General features: G+C 39.9%; 1 protein-coding gene across 1 annotated transcript; it reads right to left on the reverse strand.

The window, feature by feature from the left end:
- Positions 1-153: 153 nt before the first annotated feature.
- naa25 (N-alpha-acetyltransferase 25, NatB auxiliary subunit) lies at positions 154-26,354 on the reverse strand. The gene is made up of 24 exons (XM_038273095.1): positions 26,253-26,354; positions 21,248-21,333; positions 17,275-17,413; positions 17,078-17,196; positions 16,925-16,999; positions 16,736-16,843; positions 15,486-15,564; positions 15,213-15,324; positions 13,466-13,555; positions 13,219-13,391; positions 13,027-13,139; positions 12,741-12,948; positions 10,720-10,809; positions 10,458-10,638; positions 8,195-8,294; positions 7,965-8,116; positions 7,754-7,879; positions 7,431-7,674; positions 5,326-5,449; positions 5,159-5,224; positions 4,979-5,076; positions 4,764-4,874; positions 4,531-4,671; positions 154-1,860 (listed from the first exon to the last, which is right to left on the reverse strand). Exons 1-24 carry the CDS (start codon positions 26,308-26,310, stop codon positions 1,738-1,740), a joined length of 2,916 nt encoding a protein of 971 aa, XP_038129023.1. The 5' UTR covers positions 26,311-26,354; the 3' UTR covers positions 154-1,737.
- Between the last annotated feature and the right edge of the window lie 828 nt (positions 26,355-27,182).

The raw sequence follows: 27,182 nt of genomic DNA on the forward strand, positions 1-27,182 counted from the left end.
AAACATTTTGTAGATAGATTAACCAATAGTTGGGACTCCGTTCTGCACCATTGTGTGGGTAAAAAGTTGAAAAGTTTAGTAAAATAAACTGAAGTTTGTGGCTGTGTCGAAGTAGCTCAGGCAGTTCTCAGTGAAGAAATGACGCACATTTTCTCACATTTACCCTTTTTATTTTAAAAAAAGAAGAAAAAAAAAGCATCGACATTCCAGTGTTTGTGTTTTCCATTTTCTAACAAAAGGGAGCGATAAGACGACACTCTAGATTGTCAACCCTTATTAAGCAAACCTAAGATCACCGGCATCTTCTCTGCAGCCGCAAAGCCAATCGCACAAACAAAGAATAGAAAGGGCTGGACCTTTGCTTTTAAAAACAAAAACACAAAAGGTTTTAATTATTGGACAAGGATGGAGGCAGGACTTAGAGGGAGGGGGAGGCGCCATTTAATATTGGTTCATACTTCTAAGCCAAATTCCCGCATAAAGAGTGAAAAAAACCAAACAGGGGGGGTTAAACAGTCATCAGTGCTCCTCAAAAGAGGCAGAAACAAAACAAGCATAAGAGGATTCCGGTATTTTAGAGTGAAACAAGTTGGTTTCTAAAACAGGGAGGAGCCAGAATACAGGACAAGGTTTCACTTCCTACTGTAGCTGCTTATAAAAAACAAAAACACACTTCCTTTCACGCTGTATTCGGATTCTATATACAATTAGGTCCAATGTTCTGTTGGTTTGCCCGTCCCAGAGCAGGACCGTAAAATAAAAACTCACAAGCATCTGGAAAATGGGTATCTCTACGCCTGTCACTACGTACAATGGTGGCCGTCGGTTGCATAAAGACGCTTTAATCTCACCAGCCTGCAGCGCGTTTGTGGTAAACATTCATGTTGAGATCATCACTAAAAAAATGATCGCTTAAATAATGAGAATCAGTCGAGTTTTCAAATGGTCTGGATTTTACAAGACTTGTCCACAAGCACCACAAAAAAACCAAAAAAAACAATATTTATTAAAAAAAAAGGAAACATCCTCCTGTTATTTAGCTCAATTCGTGTAATACTGCAACTACGAGGGTTCAAAGCAATAAACGACGTACAGGAAGCTAACCGAAACAAAAGAGGATGTAACGATTCTGTAACGGGGCGCTTCGTCAGTCCAAAGCGCCCCCTGCTGGCTGCCGGGCGTTCGTCCCTCCAAAAGCAGCTGAAAATTAAAGAAATAAAAAAGAAAAGCAGCACATAGACAGATCCTTCCTCCTCAGCGCTGAAGTTGTGCGTCTAAAGGTGAGTTTGTGACGTCACCAGAGAACAGGAAACTTACCGACAAACAGGATAGTGGTTTATTAGGTCTTATACTCTCATGAAGTCAATGAGTTATGGTTTATATTATGTACAATAATTTATTAGATTCTAAAACTGTATATTCATTTTTCCTTATGTGAGATAATTCTGTCTAAGAATGCACCTGTTGGGTGTCATTCGCAGATGCTGCGTCAGTTCATGAGTTTTCTTACAGGCTCATGTGCTATTAGAGTTGTGTGAGTTCTGGAGGCGCGTGGTGACGTGGAGCGGGAGGAAAACAAAGACCCAGACGGAGCTCCTGCAGCCCCAGGTAGTGAAGAGGACAGGAAACGGGCAGCGTGGCGAGGTTTCCGTTTGACTCGCGGCGGATCAGACAGGAACGGGGGTGTGATGGTGGAGGGGGGTACAGTCTTCTTCAGTCCGGGCGGCTGTGCAATGCTCAGATTTTAAGGTTCTTTAAAGTTTCAGCTCTCTTTTTGAGTAGATCGCCCACCTCCTGGAGCGAGCGAAGGTAACTGCCTTGAACCTTCTCCATGGCGACCTTCGTAAACGACGCCTCGTCCTGAAACAAAAACGGAAATGCAAACGTCAAGGATTTCTTCCCACTAGTCCTACAAAAGTCCTCAACTTTGCCCAATTTAACCCCTGAAGCCTGCAGCTCAATTTACCAAAAAAAAAAGCACAATTTAGAAGACATTTTTAATCGTAAACTGCTAATCTGGTCATCAATGACAAAGGTCCTGGAGGATGAAGTGAATTTGAAAGTAAATTAAACTGAGCCTGAGTAAATTAACTTTAAATGGCAAAAAAAATAACTTCTACCTAAAAAAACATGTTTACATTAAAAAAATAAAAAGATTCTGTAATGAACAGAGCATGTGAGCGGTGGAGCGGAGTGGAAGAAATATGGTGGAGCGCAGAGGGGTTTTCAATTCAAAGGCCGGAGCGAGGATTTCGCTCAAAGTCAATGGAACAGACTTTATTTAAATTCATGTTTGACCTAAAACCTAAAGGCCACTACCGATACTGTAGTCTGTGCCTATAATGTTATAATATGTTTAAAATTTACCACGGAATCGCAGAGACAAGGATTGCATATTGTGAGGTAAAAAGTTGGATAAAATATCATAAAAACATACACTAACTATTCTTAACAACACAGAGTGAGTTTACATAAAGTGATCGTTGTGGTAAAAGCCTGTCTTTGAAAATGGATCGCATCCATGCATTATACTCCATTATCTCATTAGCAATGGGAGGCGAAGTGACCTTTTTTAAAGTAGTCTAGTAAAATAAATGAATAATTTCATAGGAAACGTGGGGCAACATGAATGGAGCGAGGTGTTACGTTCACAGCTGGGAAACCAGTCAAATAAGACAATACACATGTATCGGTCTCATCATTCAATCAAACTCAGTGTGTCTAAGGGCCCTGGCATCATTACATGAAGGAAAAATGTCAGAAAATGCCTTCTCCTGAAAATTTGAGTGATTTAGTGGGAGCAGTAGGAAAATGATGGTGAGCGCCGAGCGGATTTTGAGCGGCAGAGCAAATTAATGAACATCCTCCCGAGCGGATAGCGGGAACTGTGCGGCGCTGCGCTCCAGTCACATGATCTGGTAATGAGTGAAATAAACTGCAGATACGACATCTTGGTTGGATATGTAGCAAGTATGGTGTCCATACAGAAAGTTTGAGAATTTTAGCTTTTTTGTAAATATGTTCCATCCAAGAGACGTGAAGACGAAGTTTTAGCATCATCTGGACTAGGGGTGTAAATCACATCCATCATGGCGATTCGATTCAGTATCGACTTCCTGACCCAACGATTCGATCATTTTCGATACTCAAGAATACACCACCATACAATTCGATTAATTTTTTTGTTTGTTTTTTACACCTTATAGGCTAGACAATGTTTCAAATTTGAAATAAATCAATGAAAGCTGCAATATCGTTATGCTTTTTTTTTTTTTAAGAAACAACAGCACATAACAGAAGTAGAAAAGTTGTACTCCATCTATTCCTATTAAAACCTCATTCACTGAAAAATAATAATACCCCAGCGTTATAGATTCTGCAAGACTTTGCATCAGAAAATACTGCACAAAATCAGTGCAATGAGTGCAATGCAATACTTCGGCTCCAGTCGTCCCCGCCCCCTCCACAGAAGCCCCGCTGCTCCTCTCCCAAATTGTAGCTAACCGCAAACGGTGCCACATACAGGAGGCCGGCTTGTTTTGTTTTTATGACCGAAATTGCAGAAAACAACTTCTGAAGTTTGACCCGCTAGAAGAGCGACTGGGACCCTTTTTCCACTTGGATCTCTACTCTTTTGGCCCTCATGTCCCTCCGTCGTCGGACTAAACTCGTCCCCACTTCCTCACCGCCTCGGGTTGTATCTGGACCCACAGTGTGTAGCTCAGACCACGCTTAAATACTGAGCATAATTTAAAAATGTCTGTGTCAAGCTCACTGCAACACACTGCTGTAAGAGTATAACCAGGAAGCGAGGTAGGAGGGCAAAATAGGTTTAACGCCACCGCAGCACGGGAGGGAGAATTATGCCCAGGAGCAAATGGATAAAAATAGACCGGAGGGAAAAAAACAAAAAAAAACATGAATCGATACTCTTGCGTACGTATCGATGCATCGGATCGTCAGCTGTTGGATTGATGCATCGATACAAAATGATTATTATTTACACCCCTAATCTTGGGGTGGGGCTTACTTTAGTGTCATTGATACTCTCAGCCTTTATTCACAAAGATAATGTTCATATTCATAGCCTCAATAACCTCATTAGTATGTCTAGTTGTAATAAGATGAGGCTTTGTTCAAATCTGTATTCCTATTGTAAGCATTAAACGCTCACTGAGGCCATCTAGTGGTTAAGAAAAATTTTTCACAAGAAAGATTCAACTACATCAATCTTAATTGGAATAAATAAATGTGATGATTACTGCATTGTGCCCGTGTGAGGTCAACTTGGTGAAATATCTAACAGCCTTAAGTGCCTTTACGCCACATCACATATTGATTTATTATCATATTTATCAATAATATATTTTTAAAACCCATTAATGAACATAAATTTGACAGAAAAACTTTGAAGAGAACTAAGGATGAGGGTGATGGAAAGGAGATCTAATCCTAAAGTGGGTCAATAGTTGGATATGTTTGTTTTTAACAGCCATGATATTTTCCATCTTCATTAAGAATGATCATTACCTGTGAGAGTCCTTCCAAGGTTAAACTGGCCAACTTTTGGGCTGTAATGCCAGACTCTTGCCCTCTTATGTGCTCCACTGCCTGGTTGAGTAGTTCCTGCAAGCTCCCACTCAGTTCCTGGAATCCACAGACCACCAACGGCTACAGGACAGAGGACCAAGGTGTGAACGTTAGACGAGTCCAGATACAATCTCAGACAATTAGAGTTCAACTAACGGAGACGGAGAGTCTACCTGAGCTGAGTTGGCATCCTTTTTCTTCTTTTTCTTCTTCTGTAAACTTGTTTTAAGCGGTCGTAGGATCTTGGCACAGTAGCTAGCGGTCCACAACACTATGCTGACTGTCTAAAGAATAACCCAATCAAAGTGTCTGAGTCAAATTCAGAGGGAGAAACAAACTAAAAAAAAAAAAAAAAACTATGAGGGGACAAAGAGGTGAAGAGTTTTACCTCAACAAAGAAAACTAGATTTTCTAATAAGGAGGGTTGGGTTTTCAATTTCCTCTCTTTCATTTCCAATAAGTCCCCTTTGCATTTATTAAGCATTTCTGTAGAAAAAGCAGAGAACTATGAAGCATATTAAACAAAACAGAGAGCAGAGGCTAAAACGGAAACCTGCTGATACCTCACCTTGAAGCTGAACTACCAACGATTTAAAAACGTTACAGATTTGAGTCTGAAGCTCCGACGATTCGTCTGAGAAAAAAAAAATACATAAACACAGGAAGCGTCAGCTGAGAAACAGCAAACAGCTCTTCAGCTGGCTAATATGACAAGGGGAGGTCATTTTCTCCTACCGAGTCCCGCCGACTCCAGCTCCTGCAGGTGGACCGACAGCTGCAGGGCTGCGGCCTGACACTGACAGCTGCCGATGGACAGCGCCGAGGCTAGCCGGGTGGAGGGGGGGCCCAGGAGGGGGTACTGAAAGCAGAAGGAGAAACATCACTAACAGGAGAATCATTTAGTAAATAACAAAACAATTGCTATTGTTATAGAATACAGGCCAAACTGGTCCTTCATTCCCCTTCACAAATGAGGCAACAATCCAGATACGACCAATAAGACCAGAACTTATTTCCATGCCCTTTTAACTGCAACACTTTGATTCTCTTATTTTTGGGTAATTTCAGTGGAAAACTGCAGCTGCCAGCCTTGGATGGGGCCCGGAACTAGGGGTGTAAACCACATCCATCATGTCGATTCAATTCAGTATCGATTTCCTGACCCAACGATGCGATTATTTTCGATACTCAAGAATACACCACGATACGATTCGATTAATTGGTCCTTTTTTTTTTTTTTACTTACAAGCTAGACAATGTTTCAAATTTGAAATAAATCAATGAAAGCTGCAATATCGTTATGCTTTTTTTTTTTTTTTAGAAACAACAGCAAATAACAGAAGTAGAAAAGTTGTACTCCACCTATTCCTATTAAAACCTCATTCACTGAAAAATAATACTCCTGCGTTATATATTCTGAAAGGCCTTGCATCAAAAAATACTGCACAAAATCAGTGCAATGAGTACAATTCAATACCTCGGCTGCAGACGTCTACGCCCCCCCCCCCCCCCCCCCCTACATACAAAACGATTATTATTTACACCCCTACCCAGAACATGAACATATGGGCCCCAACGCGTGTCGTTCATATTAGGGCTGAATTTTCTGCAGCACCACTGCAAGAAGAAATCCCAATCAGCTGCATTACGGTTTCATTCACCTCCTGAGACCACTTAGGGTTCTTATAAAGAATCTGGTGATGATATTTTTAACTTAAAGTCGTAAGGAAGTCATATTTAAATGCCAAATCATTCTGGCTTAAACATGTATATAAATGTACTCTTTATCAGACTCATATTGTCCCAAAATGTAAAACTCCTGTCTTAAAATCGGTGGGGGTTTTTTTCTTTCATTACCTTACGCAGGCCAGTTAGTTATACGTCAGCCTGAACACCTAAATTCGGCCAATCATATATCAACGGTCATCTATCAATAAAATTTTTTCAGTCATAACATCTTGATTCATACGTCGCAGCTAATATACGCAACGGTCGAAATAAGAATCATTTTCTCTTCGTCCCAGTGTTAATGGGGATGGACGTCTGTGTCTTCAGCAGGCGTAGAGCTAACAGAACTGGCAGCGTTGCGAGGCAAGGGCTCAAACATGTACGGCTGGAAGCCTTCTACACCAAACCAAGCTTCTGCCGCCCTGGCGTCCTCTTCCACAACATCTTCGTCCCGCTTTCCTCCTCTAAATATAAAATGGATGACGGAGGAGACTCATCCAAGACCTTAGACACTAAACTCTCCTCCTCTTGCATGTTTCCTCTGTCCATAGCGTTCCTTGACAGTGTCGTTTCTAAGTCACCAATTTAGTGCTACTTGGTCCCAATGGAATTTCCCATTAGGAACCTACTAGCACTAAGTTGCTAACTGGTTAGCAAGATGCTTCCAAGAAACCGACCACAAGCAAAAGTGCTTGCGAACCTTCCGCCACAACAATCCCGCCCCCTTGATAATCAACCAATCACATCCACTTTATTCACTTGTGTAAAGTCGTGCACCACTCGGGAGAATTCAGAAATGCAACGGTTGGAACAGCCGCTTCCCTACGACTTTAAGTGTTTAAAAATAGTAGGTATGAAAGGTGATGGATTTTCATATCTGGTTTACTGAGACAGTTAATGAAAATAGAAACCCAAATTTATGGAAGATGAAAGAAGGAAAATGGTTTATTGATGAAAAAGAGGAGCCCAAGGACTGAACCCTGAGGCACACTGGTAGAAACAGGGAAGATTAAGAATAAAAAGTTGGAAGTTCAAATAAACTAAGTCATATCATAGAGCGATATGATAAAACCAAGAGATTAGCAGGAATCTGAGCTTTCCTTAATCTGTACCTGTATGTGTTTTTCTGCGATCTGCGCTGCCGTCTGTAGCGTCTCGTTGAGCTCGGACAGCAGGCTGCGCAGGTGCGAGCTTTTGTCTCCGACTCCGTTCTCGTTGGAAATCTCAGAGTTTTGCTGTGAGGGAGCGAGTCCTGACGCCGTGAGCGAGGCGAGCAAGCGAAGCGTCAGGGAGCGTATCCGCAGCCAAACGGACTCCTCCTCCATTGACCGAGTCCGCTGCTCATCGGTTAATTGTCTGTGTGAGAAAAACAGCCGGCATGTTGGTTCACTGAGCTCCGTGTTTGTTTCTTTAAAAGTAAACAACGTTTCCACACCTTTCTTTGGGGTCCCAGTTTGTAAATACAGTAAGGTCCCGGTTGTCCCTTAAACTATCCCAGGGGATATCGTCTTCCTCTGAAGACAAAGACATGGCCTTAACACTTTCCTCTAGACTCAAGATGCTGAAAAACAAAGACAACTCTCAATCAAATAAGAATCACCTGGAAACAAACAGTTTTTAGCTCTGCATGTCTGGTCTGCGCTTACATATCAGCCTCAAGGAACAAGTCCAGCAGCATCCTTTCAGTGCGAACCTGGGCGAAGTGCAGCGATTGGTTCAACCTGTTCCTGAGAGCAATGAACTCTGGGATTTTTTCAAAAGCCCCGTACTTGTACGCCTGGATGATGTACTCTGAGGTCTAGAAAAAGAAGGACAAATATTATTTAAAGAGTTAGGAGCACCGGAGGACTCTGAAATTTAGAGTGGGTGAACTTACATCTTTCTGGTTGGAGTGGAAAAACCTGAGGGAGAAGTTGCAGGACTGCGAAGCTGCAGCGAACTGACCCAGAGACTCAGCATAACGGGTTAAAAGATACCTGCAAAAACAAAAAAAGTGGCTTTATCCACATCTGTTGACAGTCAGAACCTCAGAGGCAACATCCAGAAAGCGATTCAAATGATGTCTTTGACTCTGTCATTGGTTAAGATTATAGAGAAGTTCAAGAAAAGTAAGGTATCTGATGATTCAGTTAAAAAAAGTGAAACAAACATAAGAAAAGAGTATCAGAGGGCTCTATTCTCATACTTTCCATATCGACGGAAAGTTAAGTGGAAGGAAAAAGGGCAGAAGAGAAATATGCACAAAGGAATAACTGCAGCCTTGAGAGGATTGTGAATCAAAAACCTTTGAAGAGTTTAGGGGAGATTCATGATGTGAAGCTTGAACCATCGCAGATATATCGAGTTACAAGAGAGCATTTGGCAGACGAAAGGAATATCACACACGTTCCAGAGATAAACTTGGAAATTCTCGGATAATAAAGTCGATCATTTACATTCCATAAATAAAAGGCAAAATATTTAACTTTTAAAGATGCTTTCTGACATTGTAAAGCAGGAGTCTTCCAACGTTTTCCAGGACAAGGTCTCCCAAACTGATGGTGAGATGGAGCGGGGACCCACTAATTATATATATATATAGTATGAAATAATGTTATATCAAACTGGTCCTATAGTCACTCTGTTACAGATGGAGTAATGTAACTAAAGTAATGTCTCCCTGGGATTATTAAGGTATTTCTGATTCCTGGTTGATGGGACAGGTGTTGTGAATGAAACGGTGCCCAGCTTGAAAGAGCTCCTGTGTGTCGCTGACTGTGTGCATTGATGACTAAAAGACATCTTCTGCCTCCATTTATCTGTTTACTACAGTGTGTTAAATTCATGTTAATGTGGATTTAAAGACATTTTAATTATTGGAAAAAAATTGAAGGGGGGAATATATATAAAAAAAAAAAAAAGTCTAATCAACCAAAACTTTCGCGACCACCATGCAGCACCTTTTTTGCAAAGAGTTTGCAAAAAAAAAACTAATTTATCACAAAACGAAAAAAAAACCTTATTAAATCTGATATACCCAACAACAACGATGACGATGGAATGTCATCTAGCATTTAGGTGGTAAATCTACCAGGTGCGCTTCTGGATTTTCCCAGAAGTGTCCAACTCCAGCTCTTGAGGGACTCTGTCCCGCATTTTTTAGACGTCGAGTTTCTTTGATTGATGATAAACAGGTTTTTGCTGAACTCCAATCATCTGAGTCAGGTGTTTTAAAGCTCTGAAGCATCTAAAACTTGGTGTAAGGGACAGTACATTTGGAAACGACTTCTCCTGGGTGCAGTTTTGCCATCAAAGCTTCAGACAGGATCTGACTGAAGAAGCTTCAACATGGCTGCATCAACTTTATGGCATCATGCTGAAATAACTAATGCTTCAACCTCAGTAACCTCCACTAGCGTTCACATTTTCTCCTTTATCCTTTCACTTCCAGTGGCCCTAATACTTGTATCTAGAACTTCTCCCACTGTCGTTTCTTTTAAGCCACCCCTAATCGAGGGACAGTGTTGGTGACATCCTCCCACGTCTAAACCAAAACACAAGAAGGTTTCTGTTCAGGTTCAGATCAAAGTAAAAGTTTATAATTTTATCTAGAAATTAAAGATTCAGAGAATCCAAGCTGCTTGAAGTCCAGTTTTTAAGCAAAAAAATTCAATCTTATTTTAAGGGTAAAAATGTTCTTTCATTTGGGAGATCATCTTATTTTCCTGCTCAAATTAAGGGTTAATACATGTATTTTAAGACATTTTTACAAATTTTCAGAACGCACCATATTTTATCGCTATGCTGTAACCCTGATCTCTTAGAAGAATTAACTTAGAAGACTTTTTTTTTTTTTCATTCCTTTTGTTGTGGGTTTTATGGGCTGGAAGCTCAAATTCTGTAACACTAAACAAATAAATACCAGGAATCTATAATCCATGAAAGTCAGATTCTTTTATTGAAATAAAAAAAATCTTCTTCATGAACGTTTTTTGGAAAGAGTTTGCTAAAAAAATACGGCTCTCACATTTTGAACTGAAATGATTATTTTAAGACCAAAATCAAGTCTATGATGCTTCAAGTGTCATAGACTTCAAGTGTCAAGTCAACAATTAACGTTCAACCATTAATTAGGAGAAAACCAAAGTGGCAGAACTGACCCTATGGTGTCGTGCTGTATGTGTTTGGCATCCAGGCTGGAATAAAGGTCCACAACAGGCTCAAAGGATCCCAGGCGACAGTAGAGGAGCAGCAGCAGCAGCTTGAACTGAGCGTTTGAGGGGCTCTGAGAGAGACCTTCCTCTAAGAGCCCTAAACACTGCCACACCATGTCCTCGTCCCCTGCAGGCACAAACACATGGAGACGGTGACGTTTCAGTGCAATTAAAACAGAAATCAAGACTTATTTTTGAAGAGGCTGACCTGTTTCTGTCCACAGGTCGATGAACACATGAGCTGCCATGAGGCAGTACATATCAGAGAACTGCAGCTCCGTCTTCAGGGCGCCGCTGCCTGTAAAAAAACAGGAGGCTAGCTAAGAGCAAAGCTAAGACAAAAGGACAACATTTGACCTTTGATCTGATTTAGGCCTTCAGCCTGTGCTCCCCATAGAGGTAGGTTTTAAATAATTGTCATTCGACCAAATGGCAAAACTCAGCTGGACTTGAAAGGGTGATGCGTGACCGTGCTGCATTGTGAGATTCTCGAAATCTGGAAACCGGCTTGTTTTGTATAAAAAAAAAAAAAGAAAAAGAAAAAAAAGACAGGTTTGAATCAAAGCTTGGTTTTCTGCTTTACTCAGAGCTTTAAGCCTGGCGTACATTGTGAGTTTGTTCAATCGTTGCTAGCTCAAAGCTCACGGTGTTTGTTCTCACACGGTGCGACCAGACGCTGTGATGCGATCTTCCTGCTCACACTGTACGCCTAAAAACCATGTTGGACTAAGCTTCGCAGTAAGGTGACGCTACTCTGACTCGTCTATCCAGAAGCCAAACGAGTAGAAGAGGAAAAAGATTGAAGTGTTGATGCCTCCTGTGAAATATGAAGCTCACTAGAGGGAAACGTGCTGCCTTGGAAATTTTTGCAACTTGTGCTGAAAGTCCTAAAACGAAAAGGTGACGACGTATTTGGACAAAGACATGGCTGAGCAAACGTGGCTACTATGGTCTGTCAATTTTATAGAAAGAACTCCATTTCACTCGCACCCGCACCATGCTTCTGCGTTTACATCTCAGAAGAAGAAGAAGAAGAATCTTTGTTTGGGCACTGAGTGATTTGCCCACAACGGCCGACTGAACATATAACATGTTTGATTTCCGAAAAGGGCAAAAAAAAAAAAAAAAAATTAATACAGTAAATGCCTGTTTTTAAGCTGCTTCAGTTAGCCTAGCCAGCTGTGAATGATGCCGCCTTTTTCCACAATTAACGCCAGAAGAACAAACAGAAATTCGGTCCCAAAGAGAATTTAATGAATCCATATCAATTCCTCTGAATTCAGGCTTAATTTGGTGAACTTTTTGTTTTAAACTCATTTAACTAAACATTTTAAGAAAATGATTGATTATATAAATCCTATGATCAAAAACTGTAATGCATATCCTAATGCCGTTTAGAAGTTAGGTATTGATGAATGAAATGATACTCCAATATATATTTATATTAGAGTATCTTCTGATCCTTTTCTTTGCAAAAGAAAACCAGGCCCAGCATGGAGTCCATTTTTTATTTTAAAAATGGAAAATGAAACATCTAAAACCTGCTGAATATTGATTCAAATATTAAGAACCGTTTGGATTCTGAAGATTTTGAAAAATTTTTAAATCCGATTGCTGGAATTAAAACTGTCCTTTTTGGTCGTTACCTCAGTTTCATGCCTGTACAGCTTTCCCCAAAGTCATAAGGATACTGGCATCATTTTAACAGCGATTAAATGAAGTAATGGTGGGGAATTTCAATGTGTGAGCTGGAAATGCCGGTGTTCTGTCAGACCATCATACCCATAGTCAATACCTGTTTGGTGTTTTTTGAAGCGTACCACGATCTGACCTTAAATTGCTTCTTTTTGTAGATGACTAAAGAAATATATGCCCACTGAGGTAGTTCAAAGTCTATTGTTTATACAAAGCTAAATGGATAAACGCAAATCTGACGTCTTGCTCATGCGTATTGGCTATAGGTATGCTGGTCGGACAGAACACCAGCTCACAAATTGTATTTGTGAATTGTTTAATGATTCGATCATCATGAATTAACCTGATCGGATAAATTATTTTTGTTAACACAGCTCTACAACCTAAAAAGAAGGAAAAACAATCAATCGATGTTTAAGTGTTTGGTGTCACACCTTGTGTTTCTATGATGAACCTACGCTCTGATCTTACTGCTGGTATTCACAACTCTTGACCCTGATGTTCAGAACAGCGTAGGATGCTGAAAGGTCATACCAAACTTCAGCCCGTGGCGATAGTGAGCCTTCAGCTCGGCGATGAGGCGCAGTTTCCCAGGGACGTCCAGAGAGTGATGCAGGCCGAGGGCTCGGGTCAGCTGACAGACGCACAGATGCCGCTGGAGGGATTTGGTGTCCTCTGGGAAGGTGAAACCATCCTCGCCCTGCTCTCCCAGGGGAACCGCTTCACTGAGCCGGTTGATAAACTGAACATAAAAGATGGCGGCATGTTTTAGAACCCAGCCCTCCACTCTTATGCAGGCGGGACTAGGAATCGCTCCTACCTGGACGTGTTGGTCAGGAGCTAGCAGGTGAAGATAGATTTTCAAGTCTGTGATGCAGCATGGCTTGTCTCCAAACTTTCTGAAGAACTGCACCATCAGCTCTAAAGGTTCGCCTGTTTACATCCAAACAGCAGACTGATTTAAAAACGCACCAGCTGGCTTTAAAACGTGGGTCCGGTCAGAGCTTTTTACCTGGCAGGTTCTCCTCAGGGTATCCTCGCTCCCTCAGTCTGTGCATCAGTTCCAGCCGAGCCAAATAAGGCCCTCTGAGCGATCGAGAGTCTTTGCCGTCCTCTACCGTAATCCTCTCCTCTACAAACCTCACCACCTCCGATACCGTGTGATGTACAGAGCCCTCCGAACAGCTGGAGACACAATCAGACGTTAAAGGAATGCCCTCTAAGCTAGTAGTGAGCTTTGATGGAGCGATTCCACTCACTGGTCGCCGTCTTCTGGCGGGCTCCACGACTGATCCATCAGGTGGAACAGAGAGTCGAAGTAGGAGGGATAGAACTGCCAATCATCTGGACTGAAAGGGAAAACAGACCATGTGTTACTGATCTAACAGAAAGCAGCCAAATCTGCTGTGAAACTGGCTGCTGAATTATTACGGGAGATCAGTTGCTTTTCTATAAAGAATTTTGTTTTGTTGTTGTTGATGCAAGCAGCAAAGAATTTGAAATTTAAGAATATCAATCCAGATTTGAAAAAAAAAAAAAAAAAAACTTAATAGAAAAACACATTTTAAGAGTAATTTTGTAGTTTTTTTCAGTTTACAATATATATATTTTTATTTATTTTTTCTTAATTAAAATTTTAAATGGTTTTTAAATATAAAAAGTAAAGAGTAATAGGTTTAGGTGCTTCCAAAAATATCCCTGGGCGCCGCACAATGGCAGCCCACTGCTCTCCAAGGGGATGGGTTGAATGCTGAGAGTTAATTTCGTAGCTCTTCACTTGTGACAGTGTAATGTAAATAAAACACTGGAAAAAAAAAAAAATTTAAATCAAATTTTTAGATTTCATATTTTCAGATTAAATTTATTTTCTTTATTTATTTTTATAAATTTCAGGGTTTTTTTTCCAGATAGATTTAAAGATTTCCATTGTTTTCAATTTTTTCCACAGATCACACTCTCTTAACTTCAAGCCTAATCCAAACGCTCACTCTTGACCAATAAAAATGTTGTTGCTAACCTGCAGACCAATAAAAAAGCATCTTTCCTCCTCTCTTCAGAGGAAACCCCGCCCCCAAAAGGGTGAAAAATATGATGTGTAAGCATTTCATATTCAATTAGGTCGTGCTTTTGGTGGCGCAGGGGTTAGTGCACACGGGCGACCAGGGTTCGAATCCAGCCGCATGTCTCTCCCCTCTCTCATACCTCCTTTCCTGTCAGCCTACTGTCAGAAAAACGAACCACTAGTGCCGTAAAAACTAAAAAACTAAATAAAAATACTCAATTGATCTGATGGTTAAGTAACTTAAATAGTGGATTAAAAACCATAAGTATAAGCTTGTGTACGTTTGTTTATTCAATAAATTGGGAGCAAAGATTATATTATATTAAAAAGTTAGTTTATTTTCTTTATACATATTTTAGATTAACATGAGATTACTTAGTTACAGACTCAACTCAATTTTTTGGGACCCACATTTTTGAACATCCTCAACTTAAATGCAGGAAACTTACTAATAATTATGAACTAACCTCAGTATTTCTAAACAGCTCATTAGTTAAATACCACTGCATTAGATCTAAGATGATATTTTTCCAGCTTTTGTTTGGTTTTTCAAACCTGGAATTCTCATCTATTAGATTAAATTAATGAAATTTATCATAGTCCAACAGGCTCGAAGCCATGAATCGACCTGCTGAATGCAGTGACAAGCAAACACAACCAGGCTCACAGGAAGGAGAAAATGTGCGTCTGATTGGGGTATTATTATTATTTAGTCCTTAGCGAGTTCGATCCAAACTGATCATTTCAGGTCAGATAAAAATGAAGCTTTTCAGGAACATTTATTAATAAACTGCTTGTCTGATGTAAAGAGGAATGAACCAAATGCTTCCATCTGAATATTTCAGGGGTTTTTATCTCACTTTATTCCAGCATTAAAATTTTCCATAGAGAAAGAGGTGTGAGAAAAACGATTAAAAATGATTGCTTCTTAAATCTTAACTCACTTTTTCAGCAGCAGCTTCTGGGCCAGGGCGTTGCACTCCGGCCAGCGCTCTAGCCGTGTGTAGAGCATCATGCACTTCCTCTCCCTGCTCTGCAGCTCACTTGTCAGTTTCTCTGTGGAACGATTCCAAAATGCATGAAGAGAAACAAACGTTGAATGCTAACAAGCATAAATCTAAACGTTAGCATTTGTTTCTCTGAGAAATATATCTGCAATTCAATTATATAAAAACATCCCCCACAAGGGAGAAAGGAAAGGGAAGACGTCCGCCTACCTCCCAGTGGACCCCGGATCACTTCAAGGGCTTCTTCACACTTTCCCAGACGCTCCAGGATCATAAAATAAAGCTGCACCTACAGTGAACCAGGAAAGAAGGTTAAGATTTAAATGATTCCAAATTCTGTAACTGGGTCAAAGGTTAAGGTTTAAACAAACTCCAGCAGAAAAGGTTACAGAGCATTTCCTTATAAGAGGATCTAAGAGACAGAAGAACCTTTAGGAAGAGCTAAAGTATTCAAACCTTTGTGGATTATAGCTGGGCATACACTGTGCGATTTTTTTGGCCGTTTTCAGATCTACTTTCCAGTTGTGCGAAAATTTTCTGACTTTCAGCCCGACTGTACGTCCTGCAGTGCACAGGTGGTAACGAAGGGGGATCAGCCTCTCACAACCACCTCCTGATCAGGAATCGTGAGGTCGGGAGAAGATCAAACATATTTGATGTTCAGTCGTCCATGGAAGGCAAATCGCTCAGTGCGCAGGCAAAGGTTGTTCTTCTTCTTCCGCTCAGATGAAAAGACAGAAGCATGTTGGGGGTACGAGTGAAATGGAGTTCAGGTTTGCTCAGCCATGTCTTTGTTCATACCCGTCGTTGCCTTGGCAATTTGTACAAAATAGCACAAATTGCCAAGGCAGCGCTTTTCACTCTAGTGAGCTTCATATTCTGCTTCTACTGGTTTGGCTTCCAGGTAGACAAGTCCGAGTAGCGCCATCTCACTGCGGAGCTGAGTCTGACGTGGTTTTTAATAGTTCAGTGTGAGCAGGTAGATTGCATCAGAGCGTCGTGCTGCACAGTGTGAGAACATGCATCATAAGCTGTACAACAAAACCCTGCGGTTTGCTCGCACAGTGTGAGCTGTAGCTGCGTGCAACGATTGAAAAAAATCACAGTATATGCCCGGCTTTAGATTTCTGCCCATTTTTCTTTATAAAGAGTTCCAGCTCAGTTGGATTGGATTAAGGGGCATCCATTTTTAAGTCCCGCTACAGATTATTGATAGAATGAAGGCCTGGGCTTTGAATAGGCCATTTCAAATGATACAGTTACATACATTAAAGGTAATAAGGTGATAAAGAGGCGACAGCTTGCGGTTATAATAAGCATCCTTTTAATGTTACTTTAAATTTACGCTCTTCATCCAAAATGACAAGAACTAAAGGTTAGAATAAGAACACTAAGCTCTGTGTGTAACAAATCTATAGAATAGAGGAGTTTTACTTTCTAGAATAAGATGAGAAATTCACCTCTGCTTCTGCTTCGATCTTCTCCTCCTTCACCATTTTCTCCACCATGCGTTCGGCCAGAGGCAGGAACATGGTCTGGGCCAGTTTTTCATCCTTCGCTGAGATCGCCTTGAGAAAAAACTACACTTTTATTTCAAGTTTACAGAAAAGGGAACATTAAGAGGAAATTGGAAGTTAAACTGCTCATACCTGCATCACCAGACTCATGACAGACCAGAAGTAATACGGATTCTTGGGGACTATTTTATACAAAGCCATTCCTGCCTGTAAAGTTTCAGAAGAAGTCATTGTAACCATTTTATTACCATAAAAGGGTGAGGAAAAAAAAAGGTGTTTTCTCACCTGCTGCATCTTCTTGTACTCTCCAACTCGAGCGTACGCCATAAACAGGTGAGAGTGATACTCCTCGCTGAGAGGCACCTTCTTCACCGCAGCCTCATACAGCTTAGTCACCAGCTCAGCTGTAAACCAATAGGCGGGGCTTAAATCAAAGACATGCCGTCAGATTTACCAGCAGAAGGCCTAGCCAGGATACTTACGACGGTGCATCTCCCTGTAGAGAATGGTGAGAGCTTGGAGTGAGTTATCGTCGGTGGGCTCTAAGACGGTCACCTCCTGGGCCAAAGCGAAGGCTTCATCCTGCTTCCCCGTCCGCTGAAGGCCGATGGCCTTTAAGACCTGAATGAACGGAGGCAGATAAACACAGAGTTGGAGATGTGATGTCATCAGCATTACGACTGTTCGGGTCAACGCTTATGATGATGGCGTTTACTGAGAGCAAGCTGTTTGCAGCGTCCTGCAGATTCTCTGATCAGTTTGAACCTTTGTACCTTTATGCTGGGTTTAAGGCTCCATAAAAAGGTTGTTTTAGTTTTAGACCAACTGAAATATCACAGGGACAATCTGACCTAAATTTAAAAGCTGTCTGGAAAAAAAAACCATTTTATTCACTTCAAGCAAACAGGAGATTTAAAAAAGGGAAAACTTTTGCATTCATTGATAGTTTTTATATATCTTTTAGATAATGTAACAAAAGAAAAGAAGCTTTGAACAAACAAATCTTGCTTTTTTATAATACAAAATTTGTCTTATGATAAAAGCAAATCTAATGACGTTAAGGCAGGGCTGTACGCTTAGCTTTTTTTAACCAACAGCACTAAAAATTATTCAGAGCACTATGAAGTTTCTTAAACAGCAAACTTTCTTAAAATTTAAATTAACCTTTCGTTAAGCAGTGTTTTTTCAATTGCTGATTACCACAGACGAAGGTCCAATCCCACTTTACTATATAAGGCTATCCTGAAACTCAAGCCAAGGGAGGAGTTGGATCTAACCCAATTCAAACCTGTAAATCTGGTTAGCAGTGTCGCTAAAAATCAGCAAAACACTAAACGCTGAAGGTCTGTCCTGTTTGCTTACATCTCCAATTCAAAATTAAAATAAACTCTCTTAACTTCATCTAAATACCGTAAATTCCAGACTATAAGCCGCTACTTTTTTCCCGCTCTTTGAACACTGCGGCCTGTAATACAGTGCGGCTAATACATGTTTTTTTTCATGGCGCGAAAAAACAGACCAATAAAATTGATGAGTATTCACAGAGGTGCTGACCAGTGGCGAGAAATTCTTCACCAAAACTGGCCGCATGCGAAGGGCATCTTTCATTGATGTCTGCCAGTGGGTTCGCAATGCGTGGAGCCGTGTGAAAACATCCAGCATCAACGGCGGGTTTTGGAAGGCTGGGCTGCTGCGGGATGAAGAGGACCGCGAGTGCTCAAGAGAGAGCGACAAGGATGAGACGGAAGTCAGTGACAGCATCCTGGAGCTGTTCCATTCAGACACAGAGGAAGAGGACTTTGAGGGTTTTAGTGCGCAGGAGGAAGAAGAAAGTGATTAATGACGTTTCCTGGTCGGCTGCAATGTTCTGTGCTTTGTTCAATTAAAAGTACCGGTATATGCAGCGTTATTTGCGTATTACCGACACATACGTATATTTAAATATGTTACAGGTAGTTTAAAAAAAAAAAAAAAGCATTTATAATATGTACAGCATTTGTTTGTTTTATCATACGTATTAAATCAAACGTTAAAAAAAATGCTCATGTGTAATATCTTTATTTGTAAATATCTCATACAATGTGGGAAACCTGCGGCTTAAAATCAGGTGCGGCTTATAAAAGTACAAAATTGATTTTCTGTCTAAAATTAGAGCGTGCGGCTTGTAATCAGGTGCGCTCTATAATCCGGAATTTACAGTAATTTCTGCAGGTTTTACCATAGCCTTTGTCATATGGTGATTATTGCTCTTATTTTTCTCTAAGACCAGTGGTAACATGATGCTATATTACTTTTTTAAGGCTTGTGTAGCCCGATAAATGATATGCATGTCAATTATGCATAGTAAGAATAAATTATGTTAAAAAAATCATAATGATTAGACGTAATTAGTCCATGCCTGATGGTGTCAGGGTTACGCTTGTTTAAAGGAAAATTCTGGTTTTTAACACTTTTAGCCCATTTTCTGTAGTGTCCAGGATGAAATCGAATGATCGACACCAAAATTTTGACAATTGGTCCTGTCTCTGATATTTGGCTCATGCAGAATCCCCCCCTGGCTGCTTCAGAATGGCTTCCATTGTGCATGTCCGATAATGTCCTTAAAACAACCTTAAACGTTCTTTTTTTTAAATATGCTACTCACCGGGTCGTCAGCGCTGTTCAATGACGTTCCAAAAAAAGTTTCGTAAAGAAAAAACGTTCCTGTAGTGTTTTATTTAGCATTTTGTAAATCCCATTGAGTTCTGTTGGAATAGTCAATATCCCTCCGCCACCGGAAACGGAAATGGGGCCTGTTTACACTTAGTTGTAGTCTTTTCGCAAGGCCCAAGTGTTTTTGCTTCACTCTGTGTACTCCGACGTCGAGGTGCTAACGTCTCTGTTAAACACTTTAAAAAACTCTGAAAATGGAATACGAAAGGTGGATTCTTGAGGAGGACATATTGGACTTTGAGTTTGACGGTAGAGGATACCGTCGCCAACTAGTGGTCTGGAGTGTGCAACGCTTCAGATTCGAACGGGAAGCGGAAGTTTATAAGCGGTTGTGATGTATCGGAAAAAATAGTTCTGGGATTTACAAAATGCTAAATAAAACAAGACAGGAACGGTTTTTCTTCACGAAACTTTTTTTGGAACGTCATTGAACAGCGCTGACGACCCGGTGAGTAGCATATTTTAAAAAAAGAACGTTTAAGGTTGTTTTAAGGACATTATCGGACATGCACTATGGAAGCCATTCTGAAGCAGCCAGGGGTGGATTCTAAATGAGCCAAATAGCAGAGACAGGACCAATCGTCAAAATTTTGGTGTCGATCATTCGATTTCATCCTGGACACTACAGAAAATGGGCTAAAAGTGTTAAAAACCGGAATTTTCCTTTAACGCAAAGGATTACATCTTAGTTACCCCCAAATCCCACATCCTCCGCCCCACCCTGCTCCAGACCGCCTGCACAAAACAAAGCCTACAGCCTCCACTTGCTCCACTCTGAGAAAGTAGTTCTGTTTTTTTTTTTTTTATCCAGCATATAGTAAAAAGGTTTAGCCCTTCCTGTTATGGAAAGATCATTATGATACTAGAGAAAACTCAGGATTTTAAGAAAATGTTCACTTATCAGTTAATCTTACTTGATCAATAAAAATCAATCTACTTGAGATTAATTCATTATTAGATCACTTGAATCCCTAATTTATAAACTACATACTCACACAATTAATCTATCGATCATGATATGTCACTCTGATGAAGATCACCAGTAAAAAATTTGCTAAATGACTAATTTCCCAAAGTATCTTAAAAGCTTTGAATGCTCACTGGAGCCATCTAGTGGTAATTAAACATTCAACAGCAAGAATCATCCAAGTCTACATGCCTTAATAATGTTTTATTTCTCATTTGGATAAAAATATTATTAAAAAATATGTGATGAAAGAGCTCTTTAACAAATAAAAACCTCTTTATGAAATCTCAATATTTAAACAGGCTGCAGTCTCTTAATAAAGACAAAAATAGAGCAGTGTCGGGTTGCATCCTTTTAAAATTAAAAACCCCCAAATATTAAATTTTCAAGATAATGTCTTTATGTTTGAATTCAGAAACTTTCCGACACCTTAAACTTTTTTTCTTAAAAGTCATAAACTCTTAAGAATTTTAAGGAAAAGTGGGAACCATTGATTGATGTTTTTGTTCCTCATCTTAAAAATGAGGAATAGAACATCACAGACTAGAAAACCACCAAAGTTTGCTATAGATAAGGAAGTAATAGTGCATTTAAATAGTTAATTCTTTAAGCAGCTCACGACTGATTCTTTTTCTCCTCCAGTCTTATAAAAGCAGCAAATGTATGTTTCAAATTTTTTTTTTAAGTTAAAGGAAAGCATAATTTGTCCTTGCGATTTCCAATAAAAAAAACAAGAACCGAAGCTGATGTGTTTGCAATCAGAGTTGGCGACTCACCTTGGCACAGTGGAGGTCCTTATGTTTCTTCAGCAGTCTATCTGCCTGCTGTATTGCCATCTTGTTGTTGCCATTATCAAGGTAATCTGAGGAAACACATTAGAAGCGCTCACATTCAAAAGATGTTTTAATTATCATAGCAGGAAAAATTAATAAACTCTTTATCAACAATCCCCTGGTACCAAACATGGACATAGGTGGTATCCATGGAAACGTCACAATCTTGATTACAAGCTCATATAAATCATTTCTACCAAAACAATACAGGGTCTATTTAAAGGTTCAATCTAATCATAAAGAAATTACAAAAAAAAATGTCCTGCAAAACTCACTCTAAAAAGCTCCAGAATAAAAAAAAAAAAAAAAAGAGCCCATCTGCTGTTTGCAGAGATCTACCAGATTAAAAAACATGCAGTCACACCCAGATTTGGATCATCCAGGAACAGACACCAGAAAAAAACCACCAAAAATCCACTGAATTACAGTCATGTTGGCTAAACCACCAAGTCTATCCTATTAGCCTCACACTGGCTCCGGTGCGGTTACCGAGCCGACGGAGACCGCAACTCCCGCACACCCCCTCTCACACCGCCCTTTTGACTACGGTGCGGTGCGGCTCTGCGGCTCCGGCAACAGGTCCGGAGATTTAACTCGCGAGAACAGAAGTTCACTTGAGTTCACGTAACTTCACGCGATAACACGGCCCAAATAAGGATATTTGCGAGAGTTTGTTGCGGAGGGCTCCGGCACGCCGCAAGGATAGCTTTCTTGCGGAATTTTCTGCAGCGCCGGAGTGTCTCGGTAACCGCAGCCGGACAGCTCAGCAGCCGGTGAGAGAGGTTTACGTCTTTTTAATGACTTGGAATCACTGCAGCGCCGCACCCACCGCACCGCAACGGTAAGACCGGAGTCGGTGTGAGCCTGGGGTTATCTGCCATTATCTCCTGACTATTACCTAATTTGTTTATCCAATTTGACTGGATAAAGCTAAAAGAAAGGAAATAAATGTATATAAAAATGAAATTGTTGCAAACATTAATTTTAAGCAAAAAAAAAGTTTAGCAAGTTTTAGAAGTAAAGAAAAACACAAGAAAACTTCACATTTTAAGATTTTCCCAAACAGCACCAAAGTTTGATGGAGTATTAGGGCCAGATGTTTGGCTAGAGATGTTTTTCGCTTCTATTTGGAGGAATAAAGTCACAACCTGAATAGTCATAAAATAACAAGAATCAAGTCGTAACATTACGAGAACAAAGTCGTAAAATTATGAGAATCAAGTTGTAAAATTACGAGAAAAAAGGTACGAGAATATTTATAAATTTATTAGAATAAAGTCATAATATTAAGAGAATAAAGTCCTAAAATTGCGAGTTGTATTTTATGACAACTCTTACAAGAAGCACTTTCTTCCCTAAAATGAGGAAAGTCGAGCATCATGTGAAGTTAAATTTTGGCTCTGGCTAGACAAATAAGGAAATCTTTTAGCACAAACACAAATTGGGAATTTGGTCAAAGTGGACTCAGGTTGCTGATTGGTGGAGCTGGTCGGCCGTCATAAGCTGACCGGAGCTTGAAGCTTTCTTTCTGAAATAGCTTGTTGTATGATGACTTGATTCTCGAAATAAAAAAATGAATAAATCTCTAGCCTGGCCCTAATACTCCATCATACCAAAGGCAGGGTGACTGAAGGTTTTTTTTTTTTATTACTTTAGCTTATGTCAGATGCATCATTCTTTGTACAGGTAATGTGGACATATTGTTTCTAAAGGTTTGTAACCCTATTTATTATATTTCTAAAAGGAGCATTTAGTGTCAAATGTGTTATCATTTTTTTTCCTAATTCAGTCGAGGGGAAACAAAATACTTTATTTTATCCTGATGAGTTCTGTCTCAATTACTGCTGTAATTTGGTTATTCTTTAAGCACATAGCATCTTTTAGAGCTTTTAATGAAATACTCTAAGTAATGATAAGTTTACCAAATTAGTAGATGATTATTTTCATAATCAGTTCATTGGGGATTAATTGAATGAATCCCTTAAGCTCTACTGGTCAAATAAATAAATCTGCTGCTTTTGTTTCAGTAAGTTATATTGTTACAATGTCTGATATTTCTGTTTTACACCTAATATCTACAGATGCATACAACTTGCTGGTAATATTGCGCATCCCCATCTACAGATAAAAAAAAAATTATAAAAAACAGTGTAAAGCATCCTCTAACCTACATGCGTTAATAGCTGAACAAAAGTACCAATAATTTTAGCTTTTTAGCTTGACATAAAAGCTATTATTTGTCCACTTAGGTCTTTTACATTTAAGTAAATACACTTAAATGAATTACTCTTTAAGCACCATATTTTCTGATGTTGGTGAAGATGGAGGGAAAAGGTAATTATCTTACATTCTAATAAAGTCCTCAAAGACAAACTGCAAGTTACACGCCTCCTTGAACGCCTTGTGAATATTTCAGATTGTGGATGCAGACTGCTGGGTCCCTTTAGGACAGCTGGTTGCCAAAATTAACTGTGGCCAGGCAGTATGCTGTGATTATGTCATGTCTATTCTCTCACCTCAAGCTTCCATCATAGAGGAGGCAAACTGCTGAAAACTCAACATAAATATGCTGAACTCTGACATAACATCAGGATGTGGTTTCTAAGGAGCAGACTTTCTTCAGCTGATTTCTGTTTCAACCATCCCATCCAGGAGAGTATCTCCTTTGACTAAAACAACTCAGACTGATAACAGAGTATGAATTGACATGACAATTCAGTTCAGTTTATTTATATAGCGCCAGTTCACAACACGTCATCTCAAGGCACTTTACAGTTCGCCAAATGATACAGTCAAATTAATTCAGTTTTCCATCTAAGGAAAAAACAGTTTATTGCATCGACTCATTGCTCTTCAGCAATCCCTCACACTAAAGGCCAATTTATGCTTCTGACGCATAGCGTCTGCAGCTGTCAAATCTGTCTCTGTCGTCACACACCTCAAAAAAATCCTGACTACGTGTCAGGCGGTCGCAAACCCGCGCAGGCCTCATGCGGAGGTGCGCAGACAAAAAGCAGCTGTGATTGGTCCTTGGTATGCCTTTCCAGCTGTCTGTGTGGTCGTCCTTCTCGATTCGGTAACCGGGGCGTGGCATTTTTTTAAAAACTGAGGAACTACAAAGGACAACTATGACGAAATGTTAATCGAGGAGGTTCGGAAGTACAACCACTTGTATGATGCCGCAGACAAATTATATAAAGATGCCAAGGTCTCTGCCATCTCCTGGTGGGAGATCAGCCAGATCGTTGGGTGGGATGCAAAGGAGTGATTACAAAGATGGAAGAGACCAAGATAAATAAGTGAAGTTCTTGAATAGGCTCCGCCTTGTGCTTTGGCGGGAAACTGCTGTGCCCCTAGAAATTTCCGACTGACGGTGCAGAACCATAACAGCAAAACTGGTTCGTGACCAGACCCAAGCCACATTTGATGTGTGCGGTTGCAGAGCTATAATCTGCCCTTAAACATGCTTGTAGCGACAGTGGAGAGGAAAAACTCCCTTTTAACAGGAAGAAACCTCCAGCAGAACCAGGCTCAGTGTGAGCGGCCATCTGCCGAGGCCGACTGGGGTTCAAGGAGACAGAAGCAGAGAAACAAAAAGCAGCTGTAAAAGGCGGCCCCGTCCAGGAAACACAGCCAGGCAGGATGACAGGATTCCCCAAAATAGAAATCTAATGGTCATATTGAGAATAAAGAAACCTCTGATCAAAAAATCTCTAGTTTGATATCCGACTTCTTTTTTTGACCAGAATGATGGAATCATTTTCCTTCTTCTCTCTGTTGTTGAACAGCAATAATGATGAAGGTTAGAGCTGTACTGCAGGTCCATCCCTGCTGAGCTGAATCTGCATCACTGCACAGGATTCAGCTCAGATCTGCTGTGAACATAAAGGTGACTTTTAAAGAAATCTTCTCAAAGAAACACATTAACCTGCTTGGTTTATATTAACTTATCTTCCTATGGAAGGTAAAAATCAATGATACCAAACATGATCATTTCATTTTACCCTGGTCTTTGCAAACTGTTAATTTAGCCTAATTCTTTAAGGGGTGATGGATTATTTCGTGATTAAATTACAACAAAAAAGCAAGAAATGCCCATAAAATGATTATAAACTATAACCGAAATAAATCGCATTTCTTTACAGAAAAGGCTCCCTAAAAACTTTAAGGATGCTAACCGAAATCCTTCAAGTATGCTGTTTTTCTTATCTTCTAATTTTTAATGGTTACAAAAATAAACAATAAAGCATGTAAAGTTTCTCTGAGATTTTCGTACAAAACACACTATCCATCTGTAATAAACGTCTCATAGATCGGAGCTCTGACAGCATCACACTCACCAGGCAGCTACAGAGCATTGTCCTTTACTGTTGTGATGCTAATGCTAACTAAAGGCTAGCTGTGCAACAATCCAATTTAAACATGGGCTACAGAGTTATGTGGGATACTCTTATCAAAAGGGAAGGATTAATATCTCCAAAACTGTGTAACTTTCTCTTACATTTATCAGGAAGGTCTCTACTGAGTGACAGGCTAATTAGCTTGACACATTAGCCGCACGCGCTAGCTGTCAAACACCGACCGTTAGCAAAATGAGAAACCTTTTCGACTTTGAGGGGGAGCTACTCCACAGGAGATAAACCAAGGTGGATAAAAAGCTTCCACTCAAATGGTAATGCGAGTAGTTTTAAACAAATATTGTAATATTTGGCGCAGACCTCCGCCGTAGCCGCGGTGTCCTTTCCTGACAGAGCGTCAGCCCGTTGAAGGTGCACTGTCATCGGACGCTGCATGCAGTACAGCCCGCGGCTGGAACTCTAGGGGCCGCGTCACTGCGCTCCAAACTACAACAGCCTTTATTAAACGCATATACTCCGCTACAAAACCCAGCTGTGTGCATCGAACCTTTTATCTCACATAAAGATGGATCTTCTCATTGATTTCTTACCATAAATAGGTCTGAGTCTCCTGTCGTTGGGATCTTGCACATGGCCTCTCGCCGCCATGGTGGAGTTTACCTGCTGCGTAAATGTCCGCGCATGCGCACTGCGCGGCGGCTCGCGAAGGAATTAAAGGATTTTTTTTTTGTTTCTGCTGAAATCACAATCGTATCAAGTATGGAAAGACGTATTGTCAATAAATTAACATATGAAACACATTATTTTAAAATAAGAGGAAGTGGAAAAGTAAAACTTTCTTCTCTCGACACCAAATCAAATTCTAGGTTTATAATATATTACTAGGATTGTATTAGGCTTTAACCACACCCTAATTAAAACTAAGTAAAAATTTATTTGCCCAAGAATAGGAAAAAACATATTAAGGAGGCACATTTTGATAAAAATATATAAGTTATATCATATAATATGATATATTCAAATTCTGCATTATTAAGTTTAAAGTACAATCAATAAGATAGTAGGATGGACATTCTATTAGAAATGTTGCATATATTATTCAGAATAAAATATATGGGTTTGATTGTTGTATTTGAGTTCCAGCACATATTGGAGAGGAAGGAAACAAGCAGGCAGATGAAATGGCAAAGTATTTACTATAAAAAACTATTAGTTTTACAGTTAAAACAAGTAAATTGCAGGGAAAGAGTATTATTAAAGAAAAACTGATGGAAAAATGGCCAAAAAGGTGGGATGAAGAAAAAACAGGAAGATGGTTTTATAAAATTCAGAAGGAGAAATGGAGGATGAAATAGAAAGGAGGAGAGGGTGATTACAAGGTTAAGATTTGGGTATACAGGACTTAATTATACACTTTTCAAAATTCAAAAGCAAACTACTGGCAAATGTGATTACTGTTTAAAATATGAAACAATAGAACATGTTGTACTGGAATGTCATAAATATGAAAGGAGGAGAGA

The sequence above is a fragment of the Cyprinodon tularosa genome, unplaced genomic scaffold (assembly GCF_016077235.1).
Source record: "Cyprinodon tularosa strain WSP-4 unplaced genomic scaffold, ASM1607723v1 ctg857, whole genome shotgun sequence".
Taxonomy (NCBI): Eukaryota; Metazoa; Chordata; class Actinopteri; order Cyprinodontiformes; family Cyprinodontidae; genus Cyprinodon; species Cyprinodon tularosa.

Bases quoted from the DNA above. Each gene is read 5' to 3' on its own strand.
- naa25 (XM_038273095.1), bottom strand. From the start codon at position 26,310: ATGGCGGCGAGAGGCCATGTGCAAGATCCCAACGACAGGAGACTCAGA. The intron at 17,414-21,247 runs GTGAGTCGCCAA...CCGTTCATTCAG, and splicing joins AGGACCTCCACTGTGCCAAG to GTCTTAAAGGCCATCGGCCT. The intron at 7,675-7,753 runs GTGTGGAAACGT...TTTCTCACACAG, and splicing joins AACTGGGACCCCAAAGAAAG to ACAATTAACCGATGAGCAGC.